General features: G+C 35.5%; 3 protein-coding genes across 5 annotated transcripts; 1 reads left to right on the forward strand and 2 right to left on the reverse strand.

Annotated features, from left to right (window-relative positions):
- The first annotated feature begins 1,734 nt into the window (after positions 1 to 1,734).
- LOC105676482 (adenosine deaminase 2-like) lies at positions 1,735 to 5,658 on the forward strand. The gene is made up of 4 exons (XM_012374416.1): positions 1,735 to 2,135; positions 3,155 to 3,746; positions 4,168 to 4,488; positions 4,719 to 5,658. Exons 1-4 carry the CDS (start codon positions 1,892 to 1,894, stop codon positions 5,116 to 5,118), a joined length of 1,557 nt encoding a protein of 518 aa, XP_012229839.1. The 5' UTR covers positions 1,735 to 1,891; the 3' UTR covers positions 5,119 to 5,658.
- On the reverse strand, positions 5,238 to 9,040 carry LOC105676486 (odorant receptor 82a-like). 2 transcript variants are annotated; one of them, XM_067351379.1, is made up of 7 exons: positions 8,456 to 9,040; positions 7,803 to 8,318; positions 7,411 to 7,676; positions 6,511 to 6,983; positions 6,348 to 6,452; positions 5,689 to 5,844; positions 5,238 to 5,538 (listed from the first exon to the last, which is right to left on the reverse strand). In XM_067351379.1, exons 2-7 carry the CDS (start codon positions 7,904 to 7,906, stop codon positions 5,485 to 5,487), a joined length of 1,158 nt encoding a protein of 385 aa, XP_067207480.1. In that variant the 5' UTR covers positions 7,907 to 8,318; positions 8,456 to 9,040; the 3' UTR covers positions 5,238 to 5,484. The 2 variants fall into 2 exon arrangements, with proteins under 2 accessions (XP_067207480.1, XP_067207481.1); XM_067351380.1 differs by having other exon boundaries at positions 7,411 to 7,664; positions 8,456 to 9,039.
- A 91-nt stretch (positions 9,041 to 9,131) lies between these two features.
- On the reverse strand, positions 9,132 to 11,305 carry LOC105676484 (odorant receptor 46a-like). 2 transcript variants are annotated; one of them, XM_012374421.2, is made up of 6 exons: positions 10,836 to 11,305; positions 10,398 to 10,651; positions 9,801 to 10,270; positions 9,585 to 9,689; positions 9,357 to 9,512; positions 9,132 to 9,264 (listed from the first exon to the last, which is right to left on the reverse strand). In XM_012374421.2, exons 1-6 carry the CDS (start codon positions 10,937 to 10,939, stop codon positions 9,211 to 9,213), a joined length of 1,143 nt encoding a protein of 380 aa, XP_012229844.2. In that variant the 5' UTR covers positions 10,940 to 11,305; the 3' UTR covers positions 9,132 to 9,210. The 2 variants fall into 2 exon arrangements, with proteins under 2 accessions (XP_012229844.2, XP_067207483.1); XM_067351382.1 differs by having other exon boundaries at positions 9,139 to 9,264; positions 9,386 to 9,512.
- Between the last annotated feature and the right edge of the window lie 65 nt (positions 11,306 to 11,370).

Genomic DNA, 11,370 nt, shown 5'->3' on the forward strand with positions numbered 1-11,370 from the left:
CAGCAAAATATTTCCATCGGGGTAATCACGCATTGCGCACGGCTAGACCATGGGCTGTATATATACTCTAGGCGTGACAGCAACGAGGATCGCACGGCAACAAAAAATAAAACGCATGGCGAGAGCAGGAGTAATACGTATTGTAATTTATCGTTGCGATCCTCGTTGTTGTCACTCCTAGAGTGTACAGCCCATGATCTAGCCGTGCGCAATGCGTGATTACCCCGATGGAAATATTTTGCTGAAAGTATTATGAAATCAATGAAAAGTAAAATAAAAGTTTTTGAAAAATTACCGAATATACCGCACACGAGCGTTGGCACGGACATTATGAAACACCCTGTATAATGCTGATTTAACCAGATATTTCAATCGATTATATCGATTTACGAAACTTTTAGCAAATGCAGAATTGATAATCTATCGATAATAAAACGGAAATTGATAGATGATTAAGTGAAAAATGACTTATTAAAATGTACTTAGTATATGCACCTTTTTAAAATTAGTTGATAACAAAATAATATGTAAAAAGATAAGATAAAACAGTATGATAAATTTATCGAGTGACTGATACAATTAAGTTTGTATTTATTATCACGCTGCATTGGGAGTATTTACTTCCACAATTTTTATCTCAAATATGCGACATATTGCAATGTGTACTTCAATTCATATATTATTTCATTGAATTTTATTTTGTTTCGACATAGATCTATCTTATCACTGACGTGTTATATCTGTGAACGATAAATGTGATAATTTATCGTCACATACTTGTTAGTCTAGAAAAATAAACTTTTACCGTAGCGGAATGAAAGTAACAGAAAGCAGTAGCTTTCTTTGCAACGCAACCTGTCAGTTGCAATATGTTTATCTTACGAATTTTCTACATGATATGATTTATATTCATTAAGTTTATATTCATGATTAATGAAACGTTATGCTTTATTAGTATGCTTGTTACTGCACAGTGAAACTGCACAAGCAATAAACAGATGTATGTGAAACTTCGTACAAGGTGTCTAAAAAAAAACTGTTTTTCATAACAAATTTATCGATTGATTTGTGATACATTTTTTCTCAGATGTTTTATCAGTTTTTTTTTAGTATCTAAATTTTCAATGTATAATTTATTAATTAAACATATATAAAATGTATATGAAATTTAAAATAATTCTATGATTTAGAACTTCTAATCTAATTTAGATTAATGATAATCTGATGATCTAAACACGAAATGTCGACAAATAGGAATTATTCTGCAAGATTTTCATTCATGATTCTTATGAATCAATTGGTTCAATTCAATTGAATCCATCTCAACGGTTCAATTTGAGATTTTTTACTTTTAATTTAAAGTCTTGGAAAGAATTTATATATTGAAAAGATTGATCGATAATTCCGCTATGGAAAGCACGCGATCTTTTTCTTTTAATGCTACTTTATATAAAGTTCCGCACGTCTCTTTATTACTTACGCATTTTTTATATACAAAACATATTAATAGAGCGTAAAATTTAATTATTCGAAATTTACATAATTAATTGCGAATTGTCTGCAGGTATATAGATTTTCGTCATGTTTGTCACATTCGTCACGTTTCATTTACTTAAAAGGTTGACAGACACGTGAGTGTTTGGTCACTGACGATGCAGGTAGCATCAATAAGCACGGCATGATTACCGGTCACACTGGTGTACCCACCATTCCTCTTGGTCTATAATGGTAGTCTCGGTGGTAAGTCATTCAGTGGAGATCGGGCAGCCGCGACGCTCACATCACAGATCCGTCGATCGCGGCAGGATCGAGCGCAGCCCTTTAACGTTCCGTCGAGAAAGACGCGGCTGAACACGATAGTTTGCATCTACTCAAACAGTTTCCCACGATCATGACCAGATCGATCCTGCTCATCTTCGTGATCCTGATCTGCGGCGAAGCAATTTTCGCACTAAGAATCTTCCCCTTCCGAAGAATAAAGAAAAAAGAAGAGCAGCCTGACTATTTGAGCCAACGAGAGCAACTAATAAAGAATGAGAGCGATCTATCCCTGGGCGGCAAATTGCAGCTGAACCCCATCGAGGTCAGGGCCAATGAGGTCCTGATGACAGCCAAGGATCGCGAGATGCACGATGGTTCGAGCCTTTCACTCACAATTGCTAATTTACGCGATCTATCCACGATTTTTGCGGACAAGTCCGCAATTCAAATAAACGATAAAGATTGCAGTATCAAATTTTCAATCGATTTTAGAGATGAAATCTCACATCTCAGAGGATCTAAATTCAATGTAGTTTCGGTCATTTTTTATCGCGTTTATTTTATTGCAGAATAAAATTTAGCTTTTTTTACGAAGACTGTTGTGTCACGGTAGTTTACCTCCGCCAACTTCAACGATTTCATTGTAGAAATTATTTTTTGCGGAACGCGCACTCGGCCTTCCCGAGTGATTCTTTTATAATTATTTGAAAGCATGTGTTATCAATGATCGCGCATGGAACCGTAAACTTTTATGGCACGACAATTCATGAGTATCCGTTTTACGGCAGATATCAGATAATTTATCAGACATACGTTAATATTTACTTGAATACATTTTTGTAGTTGTTCTTTTTGTTTGTTAACAACGTATTGATTGTTAATTAATTACATTGCTTAACGTTAAATTATTTTAGTTATATTTTTTACCTTTGTATTCGATTACATAGCATCGAAGTATTTTTGTAATATTGTGAATCTGAAAGTGGAAATTGAGAATCATGTTTCGGCAAAGTATTTCAAAGCATTGCTTCATCATTAATATTAATTTTTTTTATATCTTAATAAAAATATATTTTGTAACATTGGTTCTTCATAAATATTTAGCATAAATAAACATGATTCTCCATTTTCACTTTCAGATTCGCAATATTACAAAAATACTTCGATGCTGTATAATCGAATACAAAGGTAAAAAATATAACTAAAATAATTTAACGTTAAGCAGTGTAATTAATTAACAATCAATACGTTGTTAGCAAACAAAAAGAACAACACTGCGAAAATGTATGCAAGTGTTAAAAAGGAAAATCAGTAACAGGCAACAGAACATTGGTTTCATCATCAGCTGATATTCCAATATCTAATTTATAGCACAGAGATTCTTGTATCTTAGGTTTTATCAGCGGCAACAGCTTCCTACCGTCACAAAACTTCATGGACGTGATATCGAAGATCGAAAACTCCACAGTGTACAAAATCCTGCGTGATCTTCCCAAAGGCGCGATTCTCCACGCCCACGACACCGCCATCGTCTCGCTCGACTACAAACTCTACAATCTGACGTATCGCGAGAACCTGTACATGTGTTACGCGAACGGCAGTCTGCAGCTGAAATTTTTCAACACTCCCGACGACAAATGCGAGTGGCGGTTGTTGAGCGAGGTGCGACAGGATCCTGTTCAGGCAGACGCGATCAACGAAAGGATCAGGAAGAGTCTGACCATGATCACGGACAATCCGAGTACCAAATACGACACCGTCAACAAGGCGTGGAACAAGTTCAACAGCATCTTCGTGTTCATGAAATCCTGGCTGACCTACCGACCCATCTACGAGGATCACCTTTATCGCGGTCTCCAGGAGTTCTACGATGACAACGTGATGTACTTGGAGTTACGAACGACGCTATCGTCGTTGTATGATTTCAACAATACGGTATACGGACCGATCGAAATTGCGCAGGTTCACAAGGAAGTCGCCGACAGGCAAGACGCTTTTAATTTCCTTTCAATATTTTTTTCTATCTAAGTTGATGCAAAAGGTTTGTCGTATTCGTCAAGATTGAAAACAGAGTTGCGGGCTTTTAAGTAAATTTTTATGAAGCAAAATAGTCTCCATTTTTTTATCTGAAGAAACAAGTTTTTATAAAATAAACTTCGAGCTTCTAGAATGGAAATTGATAACTTTATTTAAAATAAATTCATCCTTCATCCAGAAGCGACAAATTTTTTGCACCTACTTTATTATATTATTGCTGTAGATTGTTAATTTTTTATTTATCAAAACTATTGGTCTTGAAAAAAATTAAGGCTTTAAAAAATTATTCTACCTCGCAGTTTATTCTAATATTTAGCATTGTGCTAATGAGTACTGCGGACAAGAAAATGTAATAGATATATGCGACAGGTTTTCAAGGGACCATCCCGACTTTATCGGTGTTAAACTCATATACGCACCGTTTCGAGGTGTTGATGGAGGAACGGTGGACTATTACCTGCAAACGATGGCAAAATTGAAGAAATTGTTTCCGGACTTCGTGGTTGGTTTTGATCTGGTTGGCCAGGAAGACAAGGGCCGACCGCTCATCGAGTTCGCGGACAAATTAAATACCGCTAGTCCGGGAATTCAGTTCTTCTTTCACGCCGGGGAAACCAATTGGAACGGACAGCCCACCGATTTGAACCTCTTCGACGCTTTCTTGCTCAACACCAAACGTATCGGCCATGGGTGAGTAAACTGTAAAAAAAAAAGAATTGATTAAAAAATCTCAGAATTAAAAGTATAATTGAAAAATGAGAGAGACGAAAACCGCTCTACAACTTTTAGTTGCTTAAAATTACTTCTTATCTAAATCTTTATTTTAAAATTTAAAAGCGGGATTTTAAAATACTATTTAATTCATATGTCTGATATATGCGAATCGAGCTCAAATATCAATGTTTGCAATATTTCTTCAGATACGCGTTGACGAAGCATCCACTTCTACTGAAACTCGCGCGGCAGCGGAAGATCGCGATAGAAATTTGTCCTATCTCGAACCAGGTTCTCGGTCTCGTGAAGGACATGCGGAATCATCCGGCTACTAATCTGTTCGCGTCGGGATCGCCCGTGGTGGTCTCGAACGACGATCCCGGTCTCTGGGGCGCCAGCGGGCTGACCTCCGATTTTTACGAGGCCTTCATGGGTCTCATGAGCGCCAGCTCGGATCTCAGGAGTCTCAAGCAGCTGGCGAAGAATTCGCTGATCTACAGCAGCTTGAACGACTCGGAGAAGCAGAATGCACTGGCCCAGTGGAAGGACAGATGGAACGCTTGGGTAGCCAAGCTAGCCAAATTGTCGCCTAATGGATCGGAATAGCGAGAGCGAGCAGTTCTCGTTCCTTGACTGCATCATCGATACATAATCAATGATCATAGAAAATATTTGTTTCTCCGGAATACCTGAGCTTCTTTCATTTCTTCAGTACATTAAGCTACTTTTTAGATCTATAAAACTACGTTTTATTGTACAGAATTTTTGTTAGAAATTTTTACATGCAATCTCTCTGCTACCTCGTCGTGTTTCTTAACAACGTGTTCAGCACGGAAACAGTTTTTATAATTGTTCAATCAATTATGGACAATTATGATCTTTTGAGAAAATATTACGCTGTATCTTACGTTACGTAATAAGATACAAAAAAATAAATGTTATTTTGTTCACTACGCATGACGTCAATATTGATTAATTCGACGCCTGTTGCAGGAGATTATAAGCTGAGTAAGAGGTTCTACAAATCTGAAATAAAATCGATGCATCATTGTCATATGTCTAAGAGATATTATCTGTATTTATGTTAATTGGCTTCTATAATTGTCTAGAAAAATACTGTAATAACAGGAATCATGTGCGCGTTCATTTATGCATTTTCACGTTTCATACACTTACCCAGGTAAACGTCTGTAGCGATAACGCAAACAATCCGTGATAAGAAAACATTATTCCTTTTTGACTATTTATCATGACAAATATCAGCAACTTCCGCTCTCGCGGCGTCGCCATTGTCCAATCGCTGGAATAAATAGCGGACGTGATATTCTTGCTCTGCAAAAAGAAAATTGCATTCGCATTATCGCACATTATCGTAAGACTTCCTTGCACAAAGATATCAATGCCACAAGTGCAGATGTTATCTAAACGCAAGCTGGTTATTAATATTTATCCTAAGATATCATCTTGTAATAATCAAGTTGTTAATGTCTTTAAGAAAATACAAATATGACTTGTTTGTTAACACTTTCGCGGCCGCTCACGTATTTTTACGTTTATATATTTTATGTTTACTGTTTTTTTGCATTATTGTATTAAGTCGTGATATGAAATGTCGGATTTTACATCAGTTCAATATAATAGAGCGGCTCCAAGCGTTGAGCAGAATCAAATATATAACAATCGCGAAAGTGTTAATAAATGTTAGAAAAACAGCAGTATTTCCTTTTCTTGAGCGACAACAATCGCTAGCGTCAAATGCGAGATTATCGCTTGAAACGACAGAGTGACAAAGGTACTTTTGTAAAAATATCATTTTTAACGATACTGCTATTTACCTTTAACTCAAGCTCGTTTCCGTACCAACAGTAGAAGAATATTTGGAGCATTACACCGCTCAGATACATGAACATAAAAAGAAAATCCAAGCTGAGCAGTTTCTTCTGCAAGAAATAATCGTATATCAGCGAGACTAAATAAAACGTTTTGTCTTTGCGATACCTTTGATATCAGAAAGATACTGGTGCAGACGATGATCATGCTGAAAAAGAAGAAAATCATGACCGTCCACATGAACAGCCCTCGCATTTTCTTCACCAGAATGTTCACCAGCAGATGGTGCCTGACGCATTCCTCGATTGAGGTGCTCACCTCCGACTTTCTTCCGGAAGAGATATTTCTCAAACTGTCTGTCAATCGATAACACATCAAATCGATCTGCGCGCAAGCATGAATCGTAAAGCCGTAAACTAGACAGTCGAAGGAAATGTTGAGCATTACTGCGTAAAACATTGCTAGAATTTGCTGTAAAAACGTTGCTAGATATGGAAGCAGATCCGATACGGAGTATGGAACGTATACCTTCAACGGTAATGTATGCTCGTTTTTTTTAAGTAGTTCTACAATTGCCGTTATTGTCATGCCCACCGCAGACACATACGATAGCGCCATGAACGAGATAGTGCTCCATTTAGCTGGAATGTTAGAATTAATTTTTAACAGCCGTTCTTCGACTGACACAAAAATTTATTTTAACCCAAGTCCATTTTAGTAACAGTTTTTGATCATTTATAATATGGCAAAAGAAGAAAGAAAAGTTTCGAAATAAAATATTTTAACATATTATTTGTATGTTTATCATGATTGTCGATTTGACGTATTATTGAATTTAAAATTTGCATAATTAATTAACAATTAAGCATAATTAATCATTTAAGTGGAACGTCTGGCAAGTACAAAAGTATTTATCCGAGAGATGATTCAATTACAGCGTGCCGTTGACAAGATGTTTGAGCAAGTGATTATTTATTATAATTATAATTATAATCTTTAACGCGTGTCTGTGCTCGATTATGTAATGTTTATGAAGCGTCATATATTTACGAATTCTTCGAAAAATACCTTTACGATTATGTTCCTCTATTATTAATTTTTCTACAGAGTTTTTTGGTTGACACATCTTTACACGCAAACAGTCCAATAACGCTGATATTTCGTTTTTCCGCAGCAAAAAATTCGCATATTTTATACACAATGTGAAGAGAGTCAATCCCAAAAAGAGCCCTTCCGTCAATTCGTCAATATGATCGCGTTTGCGAATCACTTCTATCAGATTGACTGTCGTGCATTCGTATATCAGAAGGAAAACTGCGTACCTACAATCACTACTGCTTAAAATAATCAATAAATGAGAGAGTCGATATAAAAAAAAAAAGTTTATTAAAATTTATATATCGGTGTATGTGTGACATATGTGTAATGTATTTTAATATATATTTTACGTGCATAAATACCTGTAACAAAAATGCAAAAATTCTACACACACGTTATCGCCCTTCCGCTCTTGCCACGCGCCGCAAAACTGCAGAGCTTTGAAATTCGTCGGTAGAATGTCCATGTTTTCATCCCTACGTAATTGTCGGCTTTACCTTCGCCTCGTTTCAATCGTCGCGAAATCTTCTCCGTCTCTTAATAATGCACAAGTTCCTCCTGCGGTAATAACGAAAAATTTCCATCGACATTACGAGATGCATTAATAATGTCGTGTATGTATAATATTGTCGGAAACACGTTAAAATTTAATAAGGTCGATTCAGCTGCATCGAACAACCCTTTTCCAACGTCACATATGTTTCACCCTTTCGAACACAGAAATTCACTTCCATATAACGTGTTTCTGACATAAGACGATTGTCGCGTGTCGCGCGGAAAGAATTTATTGTCTAAAACAATTCGTGAAGAAGCAGATCATAAAACCGTGTATAAAGTCATGTATAAAGTCTTGTGCGTGAATAACGAGTTGCGTCAAGCTGGAAACAAGAAAGGTAACTTTTTATATTTTTTAAGGTTTGGAAAAATTGCAAGGATAACCATAAAAATTCGGAGATGTTCCGTAATGAAATACGCAAACTTTGCGATGCATATATTTATCCTCGAGTTTACTTACCAAGTAAAAGTGGAAAACATCATTCATCTTCGACTGTGATAATAAGTATGAGATATTCGTGCTCTCAGAACGTGACCAATATCCAATTGCTAAAATAAATAGTGTTTACAATGCTTCTATTCTGCGAAAGAGATTGCTGACTATACGGTCGCACACTTGTATCGTCTGATCTGAAATCTTTTTCCAGAACAATATTAGCACTTTGTACTTTTTTACTCCCTCTTTTTTGCGATTCTGAATATTTCATTTGTATAACTGCGTAATTAAACATCTACTCAAGTTCATTTTCACAGTAAAAAATTGGAACTTGGAAAAAATATCTGAAACATCATCCTGCTGAAACGTAATGTCAAAGAATGAAATTCGATGTTGCAGAGTTTCTCTGCAAAATCGATTGAATTTACGAAATGAATATTATTTTGCCGCTCTTTCCTAAAGCAATGTTACGTTCCTGTTTCATGAAAATATCGCAACGAATAAAATATAATCATGTAGTGAACGAAACTGTTGTGCAAATATCAACGACAGAAACAACTATCTTTTTTATCTTTATTGTGTGTGCCTGATGGCTTAATATTCAGAAATATTATTTTATTACATACTATATTATAAAATTAATAGTTTTTAAATTTCCTTTAAAATGTAGAGATAGAATTAATTAATACTTCTTATTAATAATTAACAAATTACATTTTTTATGATACGTTTTAGAACTACGTATAAAATTAAATTTTATTTATGTAATTCTAAAAACGTTAATTCGACGCTTGTTGCAGGAGATTAAAAGCGGAGTAAGACGTTTTGAAAATCTAGGAGAAAGAAATTTTTTTTTTATAAATTGAGAAGCAACTTTTTCATATAATACCTTTATAATCTATAGATACGGCTCAGTGCTTCTTACCCATGTAAAAGTTTTAAGGGATAACGTACAAATTCCGTGATAAGAAAATACCAGTCCATTTTGACTGATTAGCATCAGAAGCATCAAGGTTTTACGTTCTCTTGTTGTTGCTATAGTCCAGTTGCTAGAAAAAATTGCATTTGCTATTCCTTTGCTCTGTAAATAAAAATATCAATAATTTACACATAAAAACTTCTGTATAGAGATAAAATTTTATTAATGATTTACCTTGAGATTAAGCTCATTTCCATACCAGCAGTAAAAAAATATTTGTAACAGCATGCTTCCAAGATATAAGCATAAAGATAGAAATTCAGCGGTAAACAGCTTTGTCTACGAAATAAATCAATTTATTAAATGTAAATGTGCGAAAAATGCGAATATCAAAACATTATTCTCGCAAACATTATTATCTGAAGATAATAAGAATCTTAAAAATAGAACCTTTGATATCAAAAAGATGCTGGTGCAAAGAATGATCAGACTGAAGAAGAAGAGAACCATAACCGTCCAAACGAATAGCGCTCCTACTTTCTTCACAAAAATCTGCACCAATACATGATGCCTGATACACTCTTCGATTTCACTTGATCCTAATTCTTCCCGGAGAGTTTTCGAGGCTCTAAAATTGTCCGTTAATCGGCGACAGATTAATTCGATCTGCCCGCAGGCGTGAATCGTGAAGCCGTAAACAAGGGAATCGAAGGAAACGTTAAGCATCACTGCGTAGAACAATACTGCAATCTGCTGCAGATACGTCGCCAGATATGGAAATAATTTCGAAATGGAATAAGGAACATATGATCTCGTAGGCAAAATCCATTCTCCCTTTTTCAGACTTAAAACCGTCGTAATAATGAAACCGATGGTGGTCGCGTGCGATATTATCAGAAAGGAGAGAGCGCTCCATTTAGCTGTCATGAAAATACATTTATCAGTAAAAAGAAGCGTGCAAGATATGGAAAATATATGTTATGTTTTGCTTATTCGTAAAATGTGTTCTAAATGATGTACATATTTGTATTCGAATCACTTGAATACCTTTACGACCATGTTTTTCCATTATTAGCTCCTCCATAGAATTTCTCGGCTGACACATTTTTACGCGTAAACAGTTTAACACCACCGACAGTTCTTTCTTTCGTAATAGAAAATTTGCATATTTCACGCACAGCGTCACAAACGTTGCAGCGAGAAAAAGCGCTTCTGTTAATTCATGAATGCGATTGCGCGTGCGAAACAATTCTATTACTTCGAAGATCGTAAATTGATATATTAAGATCAAAATCGCATACCTGCAAACAATATTTTATGTTATTAAAACGTCAAAACAAGTTACTTTTTACCAACGCGCATTCTGTAATATCAAAAAGTTTACAGATTCAGACTACACTTTTTTGTGAAGTAAAATATGTATACGTAATTCTCTAAAATTATACTATTAAAAACTACGATTCTTTCATCGCTTGTGCCAAATACTTGTAACAAGCATGCAGAAATGCGAGAATAATGTTTTTGTTTTTTCGCTCCTTCCATGCGCCGCAGAACCATAGCACTTTAAAGTTAACCGGTAGAATGTCCATGACTCCACGTTATCCTCAGGTCGTTTACCACATCCTATTTCATTCGACGCGTGTTCTTCTCTGTCTCTTGATTATGCATGAGTTGAAGTTTGGTCGAAGAATATTTTCCAATGACACATTCTGCTGTTGAAAGCTGCATTAGTAATAGCATGCGTGTTACGTCGCCGAGTGCATTTTAAATTTTAATATGATCGGCTCCAGAGTTGTGTTCGAACTTTTCCTAGAATAAAAAACACTTGCGTACAACATATTTTCGACATAATAACAAGGTTGTTACAATAACAGACTATGTCGTGCATGTTGCAAGAGAAACGATATAACTCTTGCGGATTAATACTTGATGAAATATTAAATATCCACGTTCGCTATGCTTCGCGAGTAAACGAAGTATAGGGACGATAAAAAATATATAATTATTTTAGCAATGTAGT

Source organism: Linepithema humile, chromosome 3 (genome assembly GCF_040581485.1).
Source record: "Linepithema humile isolate Giens D197 chromosome 3, Lhum_UNIL_v1.0, whole genome shotgun sequence".
NCBI classification, from domain to species: domain Eukaryota; kingdom Metazoa; phylum Arthropoda; class Insecta; order Hymenoptera; family Formicidae; genus Linepithema; species Linepithema humile.